We start from the raw sequence: 25,055 nt of genomic DNA, 5'->3' as shown, positions 1-25,055 counted from the left end.
ATCTAAATAAATGCATAATCTACTACGGAAGTATGCACATTTAGCCTCCCGGGTAGTAGCTGGACGGGTAGTAAGCACCCCTAAGTTACCAGTATTTTCTTGCTGAATGAATGCAAATATAGAGGAATAATATAACTATACCTCCTGAAGCATAATTTATGAAAAATGTAAAAATCAAATGGCGATTTTTTGGATCGTTTTGATTCCTATTTTGAGCTTCCCAGAACCAGTGACGTATACACGGATTGTCGTGACGTAGAACGACCTGGATATGTCATCCACATTTCTGTTCAAAGACAAATTCGGTTTTATTTAATAAATGATGACAAAATTCTAAGATATTTATTTATGAGGTATTTACTACGTTAAAAAGAATATTTAAAACAAGGTGTTTTTTTCACATTGAGAAGATTATAGTTAAGTAAATTGTTACTTTAAAAGAAAGAAGGCAATACCAATATCCGATATTGTATTCGACAAGAAAAAAAAGAAAAAAAAATATAGGAAAAAAAGGAAAAAAAAGATTAATTTCTACATGAAAAAATATCACAATTCTAAAATGACAAATCACTGCTGGTGAAAAAAGAAGACGGTAAAACATGTGCACATCGCTATCACTATGGGATCCTATCAGCGATATGTAGGTCGACATATAGTGAAGAAGTTACCCTGATCCCATTTGAAACACGTGACAGCGACGGACACATTGTAAAGGGAAACACTACATTACATATAATAGGAATATAGAACCAATACATGTTATCTTTATACGGAATATCTATGAAGGACATTAGCAAAAGATGTTTGAATACTCCGAAATAATACCTCCATGATTCAGAAAATTTGACAAACAAGAATATAATCTTTCTTTGGGAGGTGTGTGTGTGTGGGGGGGGGGGGGGTATTTTAATGACTGTTCTGATGTCGCTTTGTTCTCCTCCAATGTATTCATATATGTGATTGTCATACAGCAGCCTCCCCAATCATCTCAAGTTCGGATGATCGTGGGTTTTCTGGTGTGTTTTTGTTGTCCTCTCTATTAGTCAACCCAACAGAGTCACTTTTTAGTTCAACATCCGCTGGCTCTGAACACGTTGGTAAGGTGTAAATTGACTCTTCCGCATTGCTTTTGAGAGGCACTTCGTAGGTATTTTCCTGTAGGTCCTTGAGTTCTTCAGATTTCGACCCCATTTCCCCATCACTTTTAACAGCTGAACATCTGTAGCTAATGACAATCAAAAGATTGAATCACTGTAAGTCCTACAGTAATAGTGCGTAAGGTAATGTCGAATCCGTAGATACCGGCTAAGTATTCTAAATACTGACACATTCGCTAATACTATGTTGATGGCATCATGAAAATATATATTATTTTGTGAATGACTCACACAAATAAACAGCCGCGTAATCACTAAAATGGACAGTTTTTGTGTCGTTTCCCGTCGGATTGACTTCGAGTGTTTTCGACTAAATCCGGTCACACTGCGATTGCAGAGTTATATGACACATCATATGGGACCCCGGAACGTGTCTATGTTAAATAGATGAAAGCTGAACTCTGACCATTTGTAATACTTCCCTCGATGTTTCATGACTAATTCGCAAACGTATGCATTCCACTAGGGTGTCATTGGTTCTGTTATGCCTCTTATTCAAGAATCAATTAGTATAGTGGGTCCAAATTATGCTACCAACATTACGTGTACCTTTGCCTGCAGGCACTGTTAACAATATTGTTTGCTTCGTACTGATCTAGGTCAACAGGCAGTTGTGATAATAGTACGTGCCGCCCACCCCTTCCATTGTTTAAATTAACAAAGTTATCATATATATATATATATATATATATATATATATATATATATATATATATATATATATATATATATATATATATATATATATATATATATATATGGATTAAAATGACAATTGACAAATACCATACAAAAGTATATAATAAGGAATAAAATGAAATAACCTGCATGACGTCATGACTCACCTTGTCCAGGCTCTGTAAACTCCTACCATAACAATGATCAGGATGCCATTGGCAATAGAAAGAAATCCCGCCACAGCAACAACAACTCCAACTGAGGGGAAAAATATTGAATATCATGTATTACTAGTCATATATTCGTTATGCGCCACTAAATTTGTATGAAAGGTCAATAATAACGTGTAAAATGAAGGACGAATACAGAATTGTTGAACGCGAACGACTTCCTTAAGCTCTATATCCGCCTGGTGTAAAAAATAGCATGCACATTTGGTTATCTCGAAGTACGCTGCATCCTGTACTGTTATCGCGGTCAGCCAGTATGCTATGATGTCCTAGGCCGCTCTCAGGTCACTACTTGATTATTGTGTTACCACACCTAAATACATACAACTATACTATACAAGAGTGCTGTCAAAGCATTTGATATGTTTTATTTCATCATTTTTTTTAAAATACAATTTTCGCCCGAGTTTCCATATTCTATTCCATAACATTAAGAAAGAATGGGTTTCTGTAACCTTTAACACGCTCACAGATAATGAAAAAATGGAATTGAAATATAGGACAATTCAAAAGCAGCTTAACAATATGAAAAGTAGACATATATATTTACATACATTTGCTTTAATAATGAACAAGAATGGTCTGAAATTTTTGTTTTTGAAAATAGCTTTTTGTAAGTCCCTTGTAATTATTCATTCTTTATACAAATGTGGATAAAATATATCATTTCATATTATTAGCCTTCAATACTTGTATAGGTGTGTCAAACTGAATGTTATATACACTAAAGGTGCCAGCTGCCGTGGGCGTTATACTACTAAGGTAGACATTGATTTCTTTCCATACCTTCTGATACACATATACACAGACGTTCAGAATCAAACAAGGGCTTAATATATAGAGCTGAAACCTTTGAACTATTTACCTATAATCGTTGAGAAACATTGTTCATCGTCAGTGTCAGGAGTAGTCGTAATCAGGTTAACATCTGTACCACGAACAACACTAAGGTCTATTGAAAACGAAGATAACATATATGTTATTATCATGTTTATGAAACCCATACCTTCGTACGTACGTACATACATACATACATACATACATACATACATACATACATACATACATACCTTCGTTGCAATCCTTCCCTGCATATTCCAGTGTGCATACACATCCATACTCATCCTCATCATCATCTAGAGGCTTACATGTTCCGCCATTTTGGCATGGCATACTGTCACACACATCATGCATGTAATTGCCTGATCCAGATTCGTTTGCAGAGTCATTCTCAAAGAAGCGATTGTCTGACAAAATAAAAAAAGGTGTGAAAATATTTATGTATACGAAAACTTCACATTATTAGCCATCCAGTAAGTTATAAAACCTGCTTGTACAGTCGTTCCTTATATCGACATGAAAAACATAATATATGGTACGTAGTCAATTCTACATGTATATTGGTTTTGGACAGGGTTGCAATTGTTTAGAAGCACATTCATGACAGCGAGAGTAATGGAATACTTCAATGTAATGACCCCACTGACTAGTTTTCCATTAATGTTGATAGATATAAGGGGGAAAACTTCAGCCAGGTGATTCTCAATGCTTTTTCGCAGTAGTTATTGTTATTTTTAATGGATGTAACTACATATGTTGGTAAGAAGTTAATACTTAAATTTCTGCATAATAATATACGTTGTCTCTTTCAAGTGTTAAGCTGGCATAGATTTACCAATAAAATTATCTCTCCTATGAGACATCACCACCCAATTAACAGCCTGCTGATTGCATAGACTCTACTTATCAGGAATTAGACAGGCGTTCCATAAATTAATATTTGACCAAATTTCCGGCATCTTCTTCCCTTACTTAATTGAACTTCCATGGGACGTTTACAAAGTGCTCTTTGAACGGAATCGCTAAAAATAAACAAGGCGTTGCACCAATACTTGGAATTTTGCTTCTAATTTTATCAAAATTTGTCTCACAGTTGTCGATAATATGTCCGACACGTGTTCCAATAGAATGATGCATCAATCAATACAGTATTGCATAAGCCTCCGAAGTAAGTCTTAAACTATTCCTGTTACTCTAACTCGTTTGGAGAAAACACCATAAATTACAACAAATTCACGGTTAAATAAACAACGAAGCAATAGAGGTCAACATGCAGTAATATTATAAGAAAGAACAAATTACAGGAGATTTCGTCTCAGCTTGCAAATGCTATTACACAATGTATCAGGATCAGTGACATTGATTACAAGGTTTCATGTTGTGATAGACACAATGCAGATAACACACAGACTTCACCTACACAGTGCCTGCTTTGTAGACACAATAAAAATAACACACAGACATCCCTTACATATATAGTGCCTGCTCTGTAGACACAATGAAGATAACACACAAACATCCCTTACACAGTGTGTGATCTGTAGACACAATAAAGATAACACACAAACATCCCTTACACTGTCTGCTCTGTAGACACAATAAAGATAACACACAAACATCCCTTACACAGTGTCTGCTCTGTAGACACAATAAAGATAACACACAAACATCCCTTATACAGAGTGTCTGCTCAGTAGACACAATAAAGATAACACACAAACATCCCTTACACAATGTCTGCTCTGTAGACACAATGCAGATAACACACAGACTTCACTTACACAGTGTCTGCTCTGTATTTTGTTCTGCTCTGTATTTTTGTTAATGATAACAAAAACAAATGCAACAAAATACAAAGCAGACACTGTATAAGGGAAGTGTGTGTATTATCTTTATTGTATCTATCTCAACATGAAACCTTGTGATCAGTCTCACTGATCTTGATACATTATTTATTAATATCATTTGCAAGCTAATACGAATCACCTGTAGTCTAACAAAACCCATACTTTTAAAATGGCAACCAAACACTATTGATTGAACCATACACTATAGGAAAATACAATTTCCGAGCAATAATGTGGTGAACAACCGAATTGCTTTAATGCTTTCAAAAATACCAGTAAGACTTTCGTATGCCAAGTGTGGGATTTTACTAATTTGATTTTTCTACAGAAAAGTCCCACGGAAGGCATAACTCGAAAACATCGAAGCAACACAACAAAAACTTATATATATAATGAAAATTGTTTCAGCCAACTTACCTATTAAAAGACCGCAATGACACAGCTTAATCAGCAACAGCGAAACAACAACCCGGGTAAAAACCTCCATTTTTCTCTCTCCTATATTTCCCGCAGCTTACAATTTACAGACTAAGTGAGAGTGTTATATCAATGATCAAGGGAAGTTTAAACTAAAACAGTGCATGACTGTACATATTCATATTATACTTCCCGCTGAGGGCATTTGACCTGTTAGGGTCAAGGAAAGTACACAATAACATAGGATGTCCTATCTGTCAAGCTATAGTTTTAGTCAAACTACTGAAAAGTAGAGAAAAACGATAAGTTTGCTTCACAATCCTAGTTTCCGTTGTAACTTCGAAAGATATCAACCATTCACGTGCCTACATTCCCACCCTTTATGGGTATTTATTCTAGATGGGTATTTATTATAGATTTTGTTAAAAATAAAACAAATTCTTCTGTGTATTTCCACTTCAAAGATATCATAATGGCGAAATAACATCAACCAAGTCAGTGTTCGTAACTAAATCATTGAGCAAATCTACACAAGTGTGTAAAACTGTTCTCAAAGTACGCATGGAGATTTTAAAACAAAGTGGGTTAAAATATTAGTAATCAAATTATTTATGCACTTGACGTCACCATTCTATCTGGAAACAATAGATGCATGTGTCGAATGAAGAAATGAGTAATGATAACTTGTTACAATATCACTAGCCAATCTAACCTTACCTTTCATAATACTAATATCTATGTCAAAATGGCTACCTCTAATACAGAATTTAACTTCAAAGTAGTTACTAATGCAAAGTACTTTTGGAGGGTGACATAACGGTGACATAGCAAGCAGGACGCATGTAGTCACATAATCAACAACGTATGAGAGTTGTCATCTTTAAAACTGGTAAATACAACAAGACATTCAATTGCGTATTCAGTTGGCGATGGCACTTAATTGTATGGGGTGGGCTAAGATGTGCAACTTTACTTTTATTTGTCTTCAAGGAGAGAGATGAATATATTGAAAGCTATTGTCCTTGGCTTATAAGATGAATGGAAATATGGTCACCAAATATCACTACACATTACATTTGATACATTGAATTTCAATTAGCCGTGATTTGTCAGATAACACTTGTTGGACAGGTATGTAACGTAAATTATGTATAGGGGTCAATGTCACTGTTGAGACTCTATAGTGGTAAAATTCATAGTAAGGAGCTAGGAAAATGCCAAAAAAAAAAATTAAGACCACTCTTTGTTAACATATAAATGATGTCACGCTATAGCTACAACTGAGTTGGACCAAATGTTAGATTACTAAAATATCCCCAAACCACAACATGTTGAATATAAGATATGGCGGTGGTGTAATTACATTCACCATTGGGCGGCGGTTCTGATAGATTTATTTGCTCAGGTGACGCCACATGCACTAATTTCTAACTGCCAGTATTTACACTATCTTGTTTAAAGAGTGGTTATATCCACACAACCAAGGCATTGCTATGATCTATCAAATTGAACATTGTTTAGTGTATATCATATAGAGTTAGCTGATAGCTGACTTTCCACAGTAATAACTAGATAACCATGTGTATACAGTGTAGTTCGTTTATTTACTTATACAGCAGTGGTGGTTTAGCGTTTAGCGATTCAATCGGTGTTGTTGACACTTGGCTGCAGGTACATGCACGTGCACGTGTTAGCCGAACGTACAGCCAAACGACGTGAGTTCATCGTCACTTGATCATAATATGCGTAGTCGTAATCGAGCTCCTCGCGATCGTCCAATTGCAAGTATGAACGATTACTTCGAGATTGATAACTGCTTCTATCCCAATCATCATCATTGTGGGCAGCAGGTCCTACTCGTGTGTTCCTTCTTAAAGACATGTAACCATCCACAGTCTGGAGTTTCTCTGGTTTCCTTTTTATGGGAGAAACGGGAAAGAAAGTGGATGATCTGTGTAGTCACTGCAAAGTTGGGTATTTGAATAGTTGCATTTGTCTATCTTAATAGCAAAAAATTAAAGTGTGCATGCTGCTATTGTTACATCATTAACCAAATATGGAGATGACATTTTGAAAGTAACGAATGTCTGCTATCTTTTATAGAAGTGTCGTAATAATTAGCTTCACATAACACCTTGTGGCCAGTCCTACTAAACTTGATGTCTTCCATCTAATTTCAAAGTGCATGCTCCTCTGGCAATTCTGTAGAGGTATGCTTTTTTCTCCAAAATGTAATGTGTTTAACATCTAAAAATGGTCATAATTTAAATGAAATACCCAATATGTGAAATATGAAATTCGTGGTAATTGCTAATGACTGCGATTATTTATACTGTTGTTACGGCAATTATCTACTATCCGGAATGTTTACCTTCAATACATCAGTACAACATTAGAGTTATATGCGCGCGTTTTCCCAAATTTAAAATAAAATATGTTATCGAAAATGGTTCGTGATTCAAATAAGATACCTGATACGTGAACTATATGAAATTCATGTTAATGAATGCGACATTAATTGTTTCTTCGTGAGTTATTATTAATATTCTTATCATGGTAATTATTGAAAATAATTGTAATATTATACACACAGTGCCTGGTTATGAGGACACTAGTAAACGTCGATTACTCCAAGGGTGGCTATGCAGCAACTATTTGCTGAGGCTGAAAAGGAAAATTGTAGCAACAGGAACAAATTAAATGATATGACATATACCAGTGCCCCAATAAGACCAGAGAATAAGTCCTTTATAACAACACATTCTCTGGTGAGCATTGTTTTCCAGAGTCAAAGCAAATCACTCACAGAATTCCAGTATTACTGCAGTAGTAACCATATGAAAATAACAAACTAGATATCTCTATGTATGCAAATGGAGGTCACACCATGCGAACCTGTCAAAGCAATCACTGAAGTCTGTATGAAAACAATATGTTATAAAATGTATCAACCCTCTCACAAAAGGGCTGTTTCTTCTAACATAGACTAAATATACTAAGTAGCAAAGTAATAAGGTGCTGACTATGTGTTGAAAATCCTTTACTGTTGTATGTTTGGTTTATACTCAAGACAAGTACGGTAAATTTCACAATGCCGTGTAGCTTTTCTGTTTGGGGGGCAACAACGCAGTAACCATGAATTAAGAAACTGGACATGCTACACTTTAAGATAGCAAGATTGAACGAGTACAGTTTCTTGCTACATTTTGTCTAAATGAAGGGAACTACACAACCCACCATACAGACATCAAATGAACACGGCAAAGGACATTTACGAAAAACATTGGCGCCCAAATTTCTGTATGGAGTTGGTTGATTTCAGTAAGACTAATTGTAGCTAAAAAATGCGATCTTGCTATTGAAGTGTGGCATATGCAGTTTCCTGTTGGTTTCTGCGTGGTTGTGTCAAGCAGAAAAGCCGAATGGTATTTTGAATTAGACTGTACCATTTCTACCCATGGTCCTCGTGTTTGTCAATAAAATAGGTTCTCACCTTTGCCTTGTGATTAGTACTGCGATTATAAAAATCGATATAACCACGGTCAGCGATAGCATAGTTATCACAACACCAGCTGTTACAATGACACCTGAAAGTAGAAGGTATATTCCCGCCATTAATATTGATAAATATTAATTACTCCTAGCTTATCATCTCTGATATTTTCATTTTCTTCCTTTTATACATTTATTGACTGGATAGTGATTTCAGTCTAACATTATTCTTCCTTCAATAAGATATTGGGGTTTTCAAGTTTATGAATTTGAGTTGAAATGTGATATTATGTTATTTGTTGAACTCAAAAAAGGAAAGAAAAAAGTTCAAAGTTATTAACAATTGCAATTGTTATATTAGAGAATATATTGATCATAGATCCTAGAATCAGTAGGACAGTACAATATAGATTTGTTTCCAATTTATCTTTGCAATAATTACACATGGAATTGATTACTGTTCTCTGTTGATTATAAATTGTGAATTGTAAATTAGAAATAATGTGGCGATAATTATATCACCAATTTCTTATACTTTAGCTCCTCGGCCCGTCTAACCATATATATATATATATATATATATATATATATATATATATATATATATATATATATATATATATATATATATATATATATATATATATATATATATATATATACACAGACACACACAAACTCGAAATACGTACTTGAAGACAGGCGCCATATGGAGGACACAGTCTCTTCACCTATGCATTGGTTTGTCTTTGATTCATTAACATGTGGCGTTTCGTCGTAGCTACACCCTAGTGCTAAGAGGAAATCAATGGCAAGAAAAAATTTATATTCATAAAATATTACAGTCCATAATGTTTTATGACATTGATCTAATGGCAGTCAGAAGAATCGTCATAAGTCAATTTATGGAGATAAATCTGGGGGGGGTTTTTAATAAATAATTTTGTTTTTGTTGACGAATAACAATGTGTGTTTTTCTAGAGTTATCAACTCAATCTTGACATTGTCTTACAACACATTTATATAAAAGCTCCAACTGGAACGTTTTCTGAAACTTTTTTCTTGTATATCATTGACTCGCTCGTAATACTGTACACATTGAACAGTATTTAATTACTTAGTCGTAAACATATGTGTACATATGGAATAAATTCAATTAAACTGTATTTTGGGTCCGCACCCCCCCCCCCGGCAATACCGTGAATTTCTAAGCCAGTACTTTGTTTTTATAGGTCAGTTTTATAGCCCTCAAGTATGATAACTTGGTAACAAATGTAACAACCGGTTAACATATAATAACCAGTTATGTAATAGTATTGTGAACGCACCTTTATAAAGGATAGCAAAGCCTATGCCATTTGATGATAAACTGTATTTGAATTGCACTACCAATGTATTAGCATTAGTATTACCAACATTATATGGGATCGTAATTTTTGAGTTACTTTCTTTTGTTATCTTCATTGGCGTATCACCAAAGCCTTGTATGCCAAAGAATAGTATCTCATCTTGTCCATTCTTAGGCCTAATAAATGGATCAAGATCTAGCATTTGAAGTGTAACGTTGAAAACTTGACATCGAGATGCCGTAATCGTCCATCTACAGATATCCCCAGACTGGTATTCGTCAGGAAAATTTGGTGAAAATATCCATCCCTCGTCTTGAAACAAATTGCCTCCACAGGCTCCAAGTGAAGCTGCAAGTAGAAAATATTGCATCGTTTTGACATTATAATATACGGGGGGTCCATAATCTATCGTGTGGTGAGGCTCTGCACAGGCCAGCAAAACCATTGTTTTATCAAAGTTTCCAGAAGAGAGAGACTCTTTTACATAGCAAATGGAACGTCTGATATATTTTGACATCGTCATGTACTTCTAGTTAAGTTATTTTGGTTTTCGAAAAACTGCCTATTGAACAGGAAAGGTAACTATGGTAACACTGATTTATAATCGTGGAGAACTGATCTTTAAACACTCTCAAGAAGAACTCTGAAGGTGTACCTATTGCAAACCTGAGAAGAGTAAAAACATGCGCCTCCGACCTTCTCCCTATTGCCGTATATGGCAGTAATTGCCCCCCTTTTTTCTTCAAAGTTATGAAATATGTTTTGATACATACTTCTGTATACAGCACTTGTGCTTTGTCCACCACATGCTTGATCGTTTCTACCATTACATGTCTCACTGCATTTGTCATTTGTAACCATATTATACGTGGCATTGGGTTCTCTTTCTCCACAACGACACTCATTCCTTCCGCGTAGAGCAGCAAATACGTGATCTCTGCAATTCTCCAGACACTTTGCTATGGTCATTTTAGTTTCTGAAAGATTGCGCCCGTCATTATATAATGGTGTGGTGCTGGCGTCTTCAAAACAGCCGACATATCCTGGGTCTAAATTAACGATATTACAGCACTGGTTTAATGTAGATAAACTTAAAATCTTTGTATTGAGCATCCTACACTTAATTTGATAACAGGTACACAATATAGCTGACACTATCTACTATACCAGAAACAATAACAATATATTGGCATACTAAAATATCCTCCAAAGGTATAAGAACACACAGTGACGAAAAAAGTTTTGATGAGGCATAAAACAATTGTGTGGTTCCAATTACGTTCAATTTTAGAATAAGTGGGGTAGGTCGATTTTTAGAAAAATTTTTTTTATTTTTTTTCACGTGTGAGTGTCTAGGTTCACGTAGTTATGTTCTCAGTTGTTTTCCACATGGTCTCTGTGTTATTGGTTTCTTCCCATCAGATGTACAGCCATTACAGATTAGAAGAACAGTTTCATATTGTCTTTATATGTCAGTTTTCCGCATCAACTATTTCTCTTGAGACTTCACAATTTTCGCGATTTTATTAGTTTTTCTCGCATATACGTCAAAAGGTTTATGGTCAGCAGTGAAAAACTAGGTGGGGTCGGGTAATCGGAACCAAGCACTGATTTTTTAGACCTGACCGCTGATAATAGTGCATTACTCACAGAGGCAATTGAACATTATGTTTGTCACACATTTCTTATCATCGTATAATTGACCATCTTCGATGTGATGTCCTGCTATCATTGCTCCAGGGAACCCTGTAGAAGATTTAAAAAAATAATATTAAAGTATCCGATATTACAGAATATGCAATTGATAATAACTGCAGTGCATTCATTAAGTACTTGTCCTTCAAATATTAAGACATTGACCTATTCGAAATGTAATATATAGCCATGCCTTTGATAATGGTCATCAGTAGACGGTGACGACGATTCAAAATGAACAATAATGCGATCAGCTTTTTGTCTCTACTGTAGCTAGGCAGCATGCAGCACACCCAACTCCAAAAAAACCTCGATTGGGAAAATGCTTCAAAATAACTGAATAATTTTAAGAAAGAAGTATTTTGACCAAGTTGTGTTCATACTCTATCAAATCACTGCACATGTGTCAATTTTAAATAATGTATATAATTATGCAAATTTTGTCAAAATTACATTGAAAAATTATGTGTACTTTACTATAGGTTACGTATAACTCTGCCGTATTTCGTCTTTACATAAAAATCTGTTTCCTTGATGATTTTGTGTCGACAGCTATTTCTTTTAGCTGCGGCCTCGATCGATAGAAAATAGCTGACAATTGTCCGGCCTTTGAAAGAAACATTGGCAGACAGGTATAACTAGCCTCAATTTACATATGCCAACACCCATGCCTTAAAGCGCACGCGCAGAAAACGAGGGTAAGCATTTCATTCTACATTTTACATAAATAAACGAAACGGGACACTTGATTTTTATGTTTCAGTGCGGTGTGACTTCAAATCTATTTTCGTTTGCATAAACCACGTACCCATTTTTATGCAGATTGCATCCGCTTCCTCGAAGCTGTTTTCGAAAGTCAGTTGAATGCAGCCATCGAATGGTGACCGACCACGTGATAATGAAAGTTCATAACCTGTTTGAATAATGAAATTACAACAAACGGTGATCATGATTTTTTTACAAGACCTTAGTGCTCTCAATTCAATCGAACCAATATTATTATCATCGAAAACCTACGTCTGGAACTTCGTGATAATATCGCAATTAACGTCGAAAGTGGTCATTATTTTTTTATTTTATAATAATGAAAAAAATAAAGTAATTAAAAATGAAATAAAGCAACTAGTCTGTCTATTAAAAGTACCCTTTTTTACGGTTCGACGGACCTAGATGGCCGACGAAAAACACCCACTTCGTCTAGGACTTCCACCACCGGGAATAAATCATCTTATATTCGATCGCACAATTTGACACACCTAGCTTCTCTATGCATGGATCGCTCTAATATATGCGCATGCGTATATTGCAACATCATTAACTTCATCTGGTTTAATGACTTATATACTTTCTCTTATCCACGGGAAGAATAGCGCATTAGCAGTTTTTAGTCAGAATTTTAATAATAGTCTAGTTTCATTCATGAGTGAAGTTTCCAATAATGGACCACCACGATATCTCGTGATTGAGCGGTCAAAGTTCAAATATGACCTCAACAGGAAACTAGTACAAGTTTTCAGTTTCGAAACGTATAAAAATAGATTGCTATTGATTTTTCTAAACCTGTCTGTACAAGGAAAATGTTAGGAATTCTCTTTATGATTAACCACACTGCAAACAGCATCAGAATATCGAACAACTGTGCTGATACACAAATATAACTGACTTGCTCCCGGCCGGTTCACGCTTTTCCGTTACTGCCAGTCTGCTCGTGTGTCTGTCCGTCGGTTGGTATGTCCCCTCTTGCTCCATTCTGTCGCATCTGTATATCTGTCTGTCATGCAGTTTGCCTGTCTCCCTGTCTTTCCACCCTACATACGTATCCTAACCCACGTACATATCTACCTACCCGTACCCAGCCCTACCTACTGAGCTTGTGACGTTGTTTTAATTTTTTATGTATGATTTTATCAATCTCTGCCGTCAGAGAAAGAATTGTCCCCTCCCGTTGGAATAATAAAGATACATGTACAGTGTATCGCAATGTAAGCTTGTTACCAAATCGCGTTGGATGTGTCGATGTATGCCATTTTTCGAGGCACTGACTGTTAGTATAAAATTGGTCTCTACAGCACTAAAATGAATATTTTCATAAACAACAACAACAACAACAACAACAACAACAACAATGATTCATCGATTCGACTTCAGGCAATTGTGTATGCAACTGAATACTTTAAGCCACAGATTAAAATCCATGTCGGTGTCAAGTATCGGTTGATATCGTTTAAAGATTGATAACTTGCTACCTGTCTTTGTAAGACTGATGAGTCTCAATGGAAAACAAACAACTATAAACATTAATTCTGCTTACCTTTTACACATAAACCACTGACAATTGTAATAAGCACTAAAAAGACAGACATGTTTTCGAGCACCTGTATTCTGTGTAACTCCTTCAACCCGGTGTGAGATGACAACTTAAAACCAGCCGGAAGCCTATGGCCGTGAAGTACTTTTCGACCGTATTGGAGGATGACGTCAACCCTACACACATTCTTTGTTGATAGCCACTTCTTGCCCGTTAATAATAATTAACTCGCAGGTATGACATAGATCCTTGATCCTTGGTTAGCCTCGCGTCGATAGCAGATGATAAATGTGTTGGATAATAAATTGGGTGACGATCGTGTAACTTGTCAGCATCAACAGGCGATAAACTCTCAACCTTTCCGTCAAAATTATTACAAGCATGAAATGTATCGATAAAGGCCAGACTATGACCTTTGGTATCGTTTGGTAGTACATCTATGTGTCAATGCCTGTCACGAACAAAACATTACTAGCGTGAACAACCATAATTTGCCTGCCATTTATATCCATCAATGTTTACCTGGACAATTGAACTCTAAGTTGTATAGCAGTTGCAAATTTTGGTATAAAGAAACCCGTCTGTGAGATGGCATAGCCTGTCTCTACGACGTGTTCATTAAAAAAACTGCAAATCGGTCAAAATGGTCAAGTGAAGTTGTAAACTGGGATGTCAACTAAACGACAATTAAGTAAAATTATAAGGTTTAGATGTACGCAAATTTATTGATGAACAAAACCTTGTGTTTCTAGGTTGTGATTAGTTAATTACACAGAGAAAGAAAGAATGAAAAAGAGAGAAATAGGTAAATATCAATCAATCGATCGATCGATGGACCGATCTACCGACCAACCAACCAACCAACCAACCAATCAATCAATCAATCAATCAATCAATCAATCAATCAATCAATCAATCAATCAATCAATCAACGAATCAATGTATGTGTTGATATGTATGTATGTGTGTGTGTGTGTGTGAACGCAATTTCTTGTTTTGATGATGACTATACATGGGCTGTATCTTCAGCCATTGTAATGATCTAATGATAAATGCATCATAACAACCCCAGCTGTCCACACAAACACACTACTGAAACACACACACACACACACACACACACACACAAACAAACAAACAAACAAACAAACAAACAAACAAACAAACAAACACATATACACTCACACGCACGTTGCTTTACCTATCTTTAAATACATATAGTTTTCCAATTTAATTAGAATAGAACACACGATTTTTGTTAGTGATACCTTATGTGATTATTTTTGTTTTAAAATTCCCTTTGAGTAGATTTTGTAATCATGACTCTTTTCCCGGTATACCTCGTTATTTACAAACTATTTCACGGAAACTCAAGCCAACCGTGAATTGTATACAGTGGATGTGATACGACTTTATGCTGTACAGCTATATCAACAGAATTACTCGTGCATTGAACCTTACACAGGCTCGGTAACATTCCAATGCTTCAGCGTTATGATTGTTGACCAATGGGATTAGCGCCAAGAGTAAGTACACAGAGGTCACACTAGTTGGATTAGCCTTTGAAAACAGACCTACATTGATAATGCCAGCAAATACAATTGCACATGGTTGGGGAACATATCTATGAAAAAAATGGATGATCCAAGTGCATTATTTAGAGACAGAGAAACAGAATATAGAACAGAATCTCCATTTGCTTTCTAGAAAGTAAACCTAGTAACACAATGAACCATATATAGATTAAATGATGTAAATGCATCCTTGAATTGCACACTTTTGATATGTCCTTAATGTGCAGTAGTCTATTACAAAAGGAATAGTAACTGTTGTATAAAGAAATATTCATATTGCAAAACTGTCAAATGCGATGAGTGTTCAAGACGAACGTTTCCAAATGTCATAATTAACTTATCGAAATATATCACCAGTATTTAATGAAGAAAGGAATTCTTTTAAAGTGAAAATACATAAAGTTGGAGATTAGTTTGGAAATGTAGTTTTTGGAAGGTGAAGAAACATTTTGCATACAGCCTATTGCAAACGATGATGCTGTATACTTGTGTTATATATATAGTTATATTTACAAAGAATGCTAAGAAGTTCTGGTGAAGAAGAGCAGAAATATACATGCAACGTTTATTGTACCCTGAAGTAGGGTAGCTTGTAGGCCTCGTTAAACAAATGCTGATGAACAGAAAGTGCTCCGATAGTATGACCAGTTGATCTCCGTTTCAAGTTTATCCAACCGTTAACGATTCAGTTTTGTTAAAAAATGGGAATATAAATTAGGAAAATCAATAACAATACAAATTGTGTGTTTTTGAATGAAATTTGATTTTTTTATTATTTTATATGCTATATTTGGTGGTAAGATATGCACGATTGAAGATTACAAATATGCTAAACGGTGGGATATAATAATAATGGATGGGATGTCAGATCATTCTTAGAGAGTGTTTTCACATCCCGAAAAAAAGCAATATGAAACGACTCAATCTCACTCGTCTGGTATACGTATTACTCTAACAGAAAAAACGCAACAAATACATTAGTCACTTAATATTATTGTTGAAATAAGAATTGAGAATGCTAACCTCAAGCTCCAAGAGCTATCCTGGAGAATGTTTAAGTGAAGACTCCCAATGGAACGGCATTAGTTCCGTAAAATCAAGCAGAGTTCTTTGATATTACCATTTTTGACCAAATCTATTTACAGAAGGAGACGTCTTGTCTGCAAATGTTAATACTTGTGGAGATGCTTTCAGAAACATTTTGTATCAGTGTATGGTAGAGATATTTTTACAATATGTGCAAGATATCGCATAACATACGATATATCAAAAAAGGATCAAAGATAAGACAGGCACACGCAAACGTTTTCATCAATCCACTTGTACAAGACAGTAAGCTTAACCAGGCTAGTAGGCTACCTAACTTTCTTGCAACACTTGAAAAACCAGTTTACGTTTCTGTATCTCCTAGCTTTTACAGTAAGCTGTCAAATCCTGCAGGGTGTATACCATATATATAGCAATTGCATTTTGCTACAAGGTTATTGAACGGGAAATAAATATCCTCCGTCGAGAGAGTCTTTTATCTTCTTCACGATGAACACAGATGTGATTGAAAAACAACGTTCACCGTCAGATAGTGATAGTGGGTATCTCATCATGCCTTATCTCACAGAGAATTCAATTTTCTTCAAGACTATCTGTCAGACACAATTATCCGTTATATCCCGATGTTATCACTCTACTTTCTCAGCAAAGACATGGGAATTTGTTCCGTATTAGTGCACATGTGGTATGTCTTTGTGTGGGCGGTACTATTTACAAACGATGCGCGGTATCTGTGTCTATTTCCCCTTCGTCGTCGGGTTTTCTTTCGACACTTGCAACATCGAAATGCGGCGAGGAATTCACGTCGAAATTTTGCTGTAAAATCACATAAAGCAAACTATAAATTCTCTCTTCGAAAATACATTATAAGTAAGTCAATGTGCATGTATGGTTGGATCTAAAACCAACAATCCAATGTGATTTCTTTAGCTTTAAACCGTATTGCTTATAATATACGAATTTAAATTCATAATGCTGAAGCTAAACAAACTTGAAATGTTACTTTTGGTGTGGTTAGAAAACAATATAATATTAAGAAGGTGGTCACTTATAACTGAAATTGATTAAACAATAAGATAATACACCCAATTTTTTTTTGTAATAGCACGCAGGACACTGGCGCTATTTGTAATTGACAAATAATATAAACAGTAACATATTAATCAAATTCACAGAAAATAAATTTGGTAAAATTGAAATTTCCGTTTAGTTTAATATGTTGAAGATGACATTGGGAAGACACGCTTTGTTTTTTAAATTTTGTTATAAACTCAAAAAACTTGAATCAAACTCACCACTTAGAAAGTTGTATATAATTGGATTCGTTGCACTATTTACATATGCCAACAATTTTGCCAACAGGAATGGAAGATTGAGTTTCTCCCGGCCTGATAAATTGGTATGGTGACTCTTAAAGACTCCTGGGAATTGTCTGTCAAGAAATGGAAAACCAATGCATTGTTAGAAAAGTGCAGGCTCTGATCAATATCGAATAAGTTGATTTTTACTGGTATCTCAGCCTTATATAATTTATCCATCTATCCCTACCTACCTACCTACCTATCTACATACATGTACCATTTTGTACAATTTGTAGTGAAATAAAGAGAAAATACATACATACATACATACATACATACATACATACATACATACATACAGACAGACAGGCACAGATATATATATATATATATATATATATATATATATATATATATATATATATATATATATATATATATATACTAATTCAGTGTAAGAGGTAAGTCATAAACTGAAGGAAAAGCGCTCATTACTGAGAAGTAGAGCTGTATTACACAAAATACACAAGTTATGGTACGGAGCCGTTACTCAGAGTTTCACGCTTGAATGCGATCTTCGGACGACTAAATTTTAAGGGAAATTCAAGTGATTGAATTCGAACTCGCAGAAGAACTGGTACCCGGATGTGAGTCCTGATTTATTTGCACTGATGATAAACATCTCCTCTGTAAGACACAGGTTGCACCTTTTTGTTGCATTAGAGTAGGCGGCTGCATGGGCAATAATAGCCCAGTTGATGGAATACTGGTGGCCCGACTCCTTTATTTTCCAAACACACTTTGAAAGTTCAGTACAATTTCCATATTTGTTATTGGCGAAAGAACACTTGTGGTTGCCGTAACGCGTTTTGAAGCTGTTTTCTGTTGAGCAAATGTAGGATTTGGTATCTCTGTTGTTTATTTTGACCTGGGCCCTGTAGACGATATTATCTAATCGGCATTTCCCATCAAGCGGGCAAGTTGATTTATCACGACTGTTGCATGTCCCTATGGGAGCTTCATTTCCGCGTTTAAGGATCATAGTAATGAATAACATGGCTTCCATCATCAAAGCTCACAATACTATGATCCTTAAACGCGGAAATGAAGCTCCCATAGGGACATGCAACGTTTCAACATTGATCATCATTAGACACGTCTTTACTGACGAGGTCGGGGTACATGCAACTCCTTCATCTATACATATTGGATATATACCTATATGTAGATTCAATGAAACTACTCTTGGTATTTTTATATTTTGGCTACTGGAACACTGACTCGCCCTGCCCTTAAACACCTATACATGTTGGCAAGGATTTCGTCATAGTTCAGTGCGTCCTACATTTGGCCAGAACACTCGTCCATCCCAAGTTTCGATTGAAATGGTGCGTTTCTTTCACGAAGGCGAAATTTCCAGAGTTAATTCGCGGAAATACTTATTAAATCAAAATGGCGGTCGAAACCTGGTATATATGCAATACATATATTTTTTGACAAACCTTAAAATGTTGAGAAGATGAAGTGGTAAGTAGCATATCGCAAATATTATCACCACAACTATCAACATCTTGGCTACTTTCCGTCGAGATAATAATTGATTCTGGGTTGAAGTGTTGATGATGTCTTTGTCGTGGGATCTCTTCTCGCCATTGTTTGGAACGAGGGTCCCTGGAAGAGATGTCCAGAGTTGACGACATACTCTGATGTAGGCAACTGCAATCATCATGAGGGGTATAATGTAGCCGATACAAACTAGGATACAATGGTACACTTTCTGTTGCATGGTATCTTGCCATCCTCGCTGAAACATGCAATTGAAATAATCTTTAACATTGTGCCGTAAATAGATATATTTCATTCAATCAGTACAACCCTTCAAAGTATTCTCTAACGTTACAAACACCTAGGTGATGAATGAGGCAAATATTTATTTCTGATAACATGACGTCAGAAAATAATTTGGTTTTTGGGTTTGTTTTTTTTAGAAATTACTTTAACCCAAGGACAAGATGCTCGTCCGTTTCAAGGCATCTGCTGTAAAGTGTGATGGTATGTAAAAAGGGAGTGAATGAAGAAAATTACATGTGATGTAGACAAACACAATGTGTAATTTCATTTTTTTCAGTCTTGCGTGGGATAATTTGGTAAGAATGTTTACAAAGGTTTAGAAGTAAATTCTCACCAATTTTACCAAAGAAAACCTGGTCTCGGAAGCTTAAACTAGGGTCGACGGGTTACCGGAAAAAAAAAATTTGTTTTCCGTTATAGTCAATGACACCACTGCATAGAAAATATATTTAGTCATTCGGAAAAAATAATACCTTGGAGAAGACTTACCTCAGAACACGTTGCAAGGTATATAAATGGTGAGGGGTATTTAATTGCATAAACAACAGCTTGTGGTATTGGTATAACGAAAGATACTATCCATATTGCTAAAATGATTGATATTGCACGTTTAGCTGTTGCCTTGAACAGTAATGGATAACAGATGGCAAAGTATCGGTCGATGGCAATAGCACTCAGTGTGAAGACAGATACACTCATAGAAACAACCTGGTTAAAAAAACATATATATACTTTATGTATATGAATGATTACCATAAATGCTATATTACAGTAAGTTTCAATAATCGTGTACTGTTTTGTGTGGCCCTTTTCTCTTTGCGAATACGCTGTTGTTTCTATATTAACATGATTAATGAGAACTATTATGTTGTTATACTTTTAAAACAAATACTAGGCTTTGTTATGATTATATATATATACAACCAAGAAAGAGTTCCAGTACCACCAAAACTTTTGCGCTCTGCCACTGCGGTATAGAGCACTGTGTCCTAGCAGATTGATACCCTCTGAGTTATATATATATATATATATATATATATATATATATATTAATATATATATATATATATATATATATATATATATATATATATATATATATATATATATATATATATATATATATGCCGTAGTGTTAGGGTTATAACGTAAAGGCTAAAACAAACTCCGGTAACTTTATTTGTTCGTGGTACCACCAGACCAGAAAGACTAGTATAGATTGGCTGCACTATGTTTTTACATCGCAAACAACGTTTTGTGTTAAGAAATACTTCAATAATGACGTATTACAACTAAATGGTCAGTTGAACATGAAATAGGTTACCCTTATTTATCAGAAAATAAATACATGTATGTACAATGACATAGTTACAAGTTCATCAAAAAATATTACTTTTTGTGTGCTCCAAAATTGCATCAATAAAGATTATTTCCATTTAAATGCATCTGGACATTCAGCACTTGTTCTGATTGTGTACTGTCCTTAAGTAATCTTATTCTCAATAGAATTCATATTTGCCATTCATAATACATAATCTGATACGTAATCGAATATGTCACGGTGATCACGCCAACACCCAATAAGGGGAAATGACGTTGGTGAGTTTATAATGCAATAGCAGGCTTTGCATTATAAATACATTGAATTACAAATTATGTCTCCGACTTCTAATTTACACATTCAGTACTCACCAACGAACTTACGAGTATCTAAAACGCAGGTCTACTCATTTCAAAGATTGCCCAAACACAAAAACCAAAACAGTTTTGAAAGACTACATGCATAATGGTGGTTTTAACACCAATCACACAAGATTTGCAACATTTTATGTTATTGTTAAACAGTTTGGTCCTTACCTGGAAGTATGGTATGATCTTACATGCGATCTCACCAAAGTACCATGTTTCCGTGATCTCATATACGACAGTAATCGGCATACAAATGAGAGATACCAGAATATCAGCAAACGATAGGTTCACGATGTAGTAGTTGGTGACAGTCCGCATTTGAGGGTTACGAACCACAGCAAAGATAACCAAGACATTGCCACAGAGTGCGAGGATGAAGACTAAGATATACGCAGCAACGAATCCCCACTCGTGAGATGTGGGGATTACAAATTCCGCTAACAGGTCTCCAAACCCTGTCCAGTCTGAATCAGCATACTGGTAGTCGGTAATATTTCCAAGGCAAAGATGATTTGAGTCATTCAGTGTTTGATTAAGACTTCCATTGTTACATGCATTGGTATATTCTATGTTGTCTGCAGGATCAGCAAACGATTCTTGGTTTGCAGACATCGTTAGAGAGAATACTGTAGTCACTTCAGAGATGGTTATTAAAAGTGGCAGATCTGATTACACCACTGTTTCATACCTGCATGATGCACATCTAAGCTGTCAAAGTGATTCTGATCACGGTTGTAAGTAATTGAGGATTTGTAATAATGAACTGCGGTTCCTGTCATACTCTAACACACATACCGCAAAATATCCATTAGCAGGGAACAAGTCATCTCCAACGGAAAATCAGCAGGGGTTTTCATACTTTGAATTGATATAACACGTATACCACATCAGTATGTTGTCTGTATGTGTTGAGATTATCAATTCAGTTAATGTGAGACTATTCCCTTTGTTTACCTTCAAAAGGAATAAAGTCAGACCGACAGAATCGTAAGACTTTGATGTTGTAAATCAGGAGTTATAGTCATTGATTGAATACAATGACAGGATTATGTAATTAAATTCATCGACATCCAGACGTCATCCAAATAGTTTGGTAATATTGAGATTAGACGGAAATGGTGGAAAAGCAACAAATGTGCACTTGAAGACTTTGTCACGTTACCATGGAGATATGATGGGGGTACCTCAGTAGACATTACCTAAGAGTGAAATATAACGAAACGGAAACACAAATCGTACACCTTTTTAGAATAAATTCAAATAGGGCTGCAATGTCTTATAACAACTTCTGTGTATAGGAACAGTATCAGGTTGTTGTACTTATAAGGTGTTGATCACTATTATTTTCAACGAAACTCATTTACAGCAACAAAGGACAAACATGTAACGAATGAATAAATTGATGAATAAAAAAACATGCATACATACATACATCCATACATACATCCATACATACATACATACATACTTGTCATTTTTGGTTAAAGTTTGATAAAGAAATTTAATTTATAAGAGTAGCTTATTTATAGTACAAATGTATTTCGTATGCACAGTTTCACTTAATACTTATGTTATTATAAGGGTGTAACATAAATGTGTTTTGACATCATGTGATTCTAACGTTTCCCTTTGACATGTTTTGTCTATAAGAATCTACCAATAAAAACACTACATGATATTGTTGTAGACATTTAACTAGTGGGCACTGACTCCATATCAGTTGTTTTATTAAATACCCACTGACAGCATTGTCATGTAACATAACTAACAAGTACTTAGTAAACACTCGTGTCACAACTGTCATCTCTTTACATCTTTGTTTCGTGGGTTAGTAACATAGGACATTTGACATTCATTGCGTATTTGATTTTGACTATAATGCGCTCTGGAAACATAAGCAGTCACAGATCGATCTTAGATATAATTGTCAATGTGTAGATAATGGATATAGTTCTACTAACATGATAGAACGGGTATGATTTTCATAATTTTTTCATGTACTTTGAAGCGAATGCCTCTAAGTCCACTTGGGTGTACCTGTCCACCAAGCTTCGAACGTGCCAAAGCAGATGATGTCGACCTTGGTAACCATATATTGACTGTTACCGACTTGTATAATATATTGTGAGCTATTAGCAATGCACAATTGTGTTTATATTTCAATACATTCATTTAATATACAAGTTTCTGTTTAGAAATGCAAAACAAAATCATAAATTAATGTACAGCACATTGGTTCAGACCCTAACCAGAAAGGAAAGATGAAATATTGACATTGGCTTAAGTTATACCGTAAAGTTGGAGTAGCGAATTTAAATAATAGAACGTCCGTAAGGAATGAATGTTTAGACTGGCATCCTATGAACAACAACAAAAACGTTACTTAACTACACTCACATAATGTAACAAATGAGGTCATCTTAGACTCCCTGGTAGTCAAGGCAGCAGATTCGTACTCAGTAATCAGTTAGACCAACTTGTACAAATTGCAAGATAATCAGTCATTGAAACAGTTTGACTTTTCGGGTCATCATCTGTCAATTCTCAGTATTAGTCAACGACCACAAACTACAGTGAATTTCACAATACCGTGCAGCTGCTCTGTTTGATACTACCAGAAACCAAGTTACACGAAACTGTATATGCCACACTTCAATAGCAAGATTGCTATGTTTATTAGTCTAAATAAGATAAACCATTTAAATGTATTGCAACTCCATGCAGACATTCGGGCGCCAATGTTTTTTCGTAGTATCATACACCGGATGAAGGGCTCGTAAAATGTCCTTTGCGGTGTACGTGTTCATTTCATGGTTGTATGATGGCATGTGTATTTCATTTCATTTAGACAAAATGTAGTAAGCAACTGTACTCATTCAATATTAGTAATCTTAAAATGTAGCATGTCCAGCTTCTTATTAGTTTCTGTGTGGTTGTATCACACAGAAAACCTGCACGGTCTTGAGAAATTCGCTGTACGTGTAATGTAAGCGCAGGTGTTGATAGACAGATTTAAAAAGAGGAATCATTCTGAGTCTATTGAGAACCTATATCATTAGTCGTGACTTATTCGTACTGATTACTAAAGATTACATCGATACGCCGTTAGGTTTCAGAGGCAAGTGTACCGAATAAAACTAGTAACTCAATAAACCATTTTAAATTTCCGGGTTATTCTTAGAGGGAAGGATAATAACTTCCTCGGTGATTGTAATTTTCTGATATCCAATCTAAATTCGCTCTCCAAATATTCTTCAATTCAATTTGAACGATCACCGGATGTTGCAGTATGAGATGCAAATTAATGTAGCCGAATTACTGTCTCTCTCTCTCTCTCTCTCTCTCTCTCTCTCTCTCTCTCTCTCTCTCTCTCTCTCTCTCTCTCTCTCTCTCTCTCTCTCTCTCTCTCTCTCTCTCTCTCTCTCTCTCTCACCGTCAAAACATATTACTATTAGAAGGAAAATGTCTGCTATTGTCATCCCATTTACATGTAACATTGAAGATGTACCGTAATGATATACCTAAAAGGTAATATTATTACAAAGAATGGTTACTCATTCATAATTAAAAGTTGGTTTTC

The 25,055-nt window shown here is 35.3% G+C and overlaps 3 protein-coding genes and 1 long non-coding RNA gene across 5 annotated transcripts; all 4 read right to left on the bottom strand.

Annotated features, from left to right (window-relative positions):
• Positions 1–541: 541 nt before the first annotated feature.
• LOC144445997 (uncharacterized) lies at positions 542–5,305 on the bottom strand. Of its 2 annotated transcripts, none has more exons than XM_078135661.1 (5): positions 5,170–5,305; positions 3,136–3,312; positions 2,931–3,017; positions 2,003–2,093; positions 542–1,225 (listed from the first exon to the last, which is right to left on the bottom strand). In XM_078135661.1, exons 1-5 carry the CDS (start codon positions 5,237–5,239, stop codon positions 964–966), a joined length of 687 nt encoding a protein of 228 aa, XP_077991787.1. In that variant the 5' UTR covers positions 5,240–5,305; the 3' UTR covers positions 542–963. The 2 variants fall into 2 exon arrangements, with proteins under 2 accessions (XP_077991787.1, XP_077991788.1); XM_078135662.1 differs by having other exon boundaries at positions 542–1,219.
• Positions 5,306–6,989: 1,684 nt separating this feature from the next.
• LOC144445533 (uncharacterized) lies at positions 6,990–9,397 on the bottom strand. The gene is made up of 3 exons (XR_013481916.1): positions 9,354–9,397; positions 8,663–8,756; positions 6,990–7,084 (listed from the first exon to the last, which is right to left on the bottom strand). It is a non-coding gene; the product is annotated as an uncharacterized LOC144445533 (long non-coding RNA).
• A 333-nt stretch (positions 9,398–9,730) lies between these two features.
• Positions 9,731–10,979, bottom strand: LOC144445211 (kremen protein 1-like). Its single transcript, XM_078134754.1, has 3 exons — positions 10,784–10,979; positions 10,107–10,358; positions 9,731–9,750 (listed from the first exon to the last, which is right to left on the bottom strand). The coding sequence occupies exons 1-3, from the start codon at positions 10,977–10,979 to the stop codon at positions 9,731–9,733; spliced, it is 468 nt and encodes a 155-aa protein (XP_077990880.1).
• A 6,268-nt stretch (positions 10,980–17,247) lies between these two features.
• LOC144445210 (orexin receptor type 2-like) lies at positions 17,248–22,087 on the bottom strand. The gene is given in 5 exon segments (XM_078134753.1): positions 17,248–17,450; positions 17,930–18,066; positions 19,438–19,739; positions 20,276–20,494; positions 21,644–22,087. Coding segments are annotated over 5 exon segments (1,305 nt in total).
• Between the last annotated feature and the right edge of the window lie 2,968 nt (positions 22,088–25,055).

This window comes from Glandiceps talaboti, chromosome 14, assembly GCF_964340395.1.
Source record: "Glandiceps talaboti chromosome 14, keGlaTala1.1, whole genome shotgun sequence".
Taxonomy (NCBI): Eukaryota; Metazoa; Hemichordata; class Enteropneusta; family Spengelidae; genus Glandiceps; species Glandiceps talaboti.
This window is presented reverse-complemented; position numbering and strand designations above follow the sequence as displayed.

What these genes read in the sequence shown, in the direction of transcription:
- LOC144445997 (XM_078135661.1), bottom strand. Translation starts at nt 5,239, where the DNA reads ATGGAGGTTTTTACCCGGGTTGTTGTTTCGCTGTTGCTGATTAAGCTG. An exon ending in TCATTGCGGTCTTTTAATAG is followed by an intron (nt 3,313 to 5,169) that starts GTAAGTTGGCTG and finishes TTATTTTGTCAG; the next exon opens with ACAATCGCTTCTTTGAGAAT. An exon ending in GTTTACAGAGCCTGGACAAG is followed by an intron (nt 1,226 to 2,002) that starts GTGAGTCATGAC and finishes GATTGTCATTAG; the next exon opens with CTACAGATGTTCAGCTGTTA.
- LOC144445211 (XM_078134754.1), bottom strand. Translation starts at nt 10,979, where the DNA reads ATGACCATAGCAAAGTGTCTGGAGAATTGCAGAGATCACGTATTTGCT. An exon ending in CACAAGTGCTGTATACAGAA is followed by an intron (nt 10,359 to 10,783) that starts GTATGTATCAAA and finishes TTCTACTTGCAG; the next exon opens with CTTCACTTGGAGCCTGTGGA. An exon ending in AATGAAGATAACAAAAGAAA is followed by an intron (nt 9,751 to 10,106) that starts GTAACTCAAAAA and finishes CAATGTGTACAG; the next exon opens with TATTACGAGCGAGTCAATGA.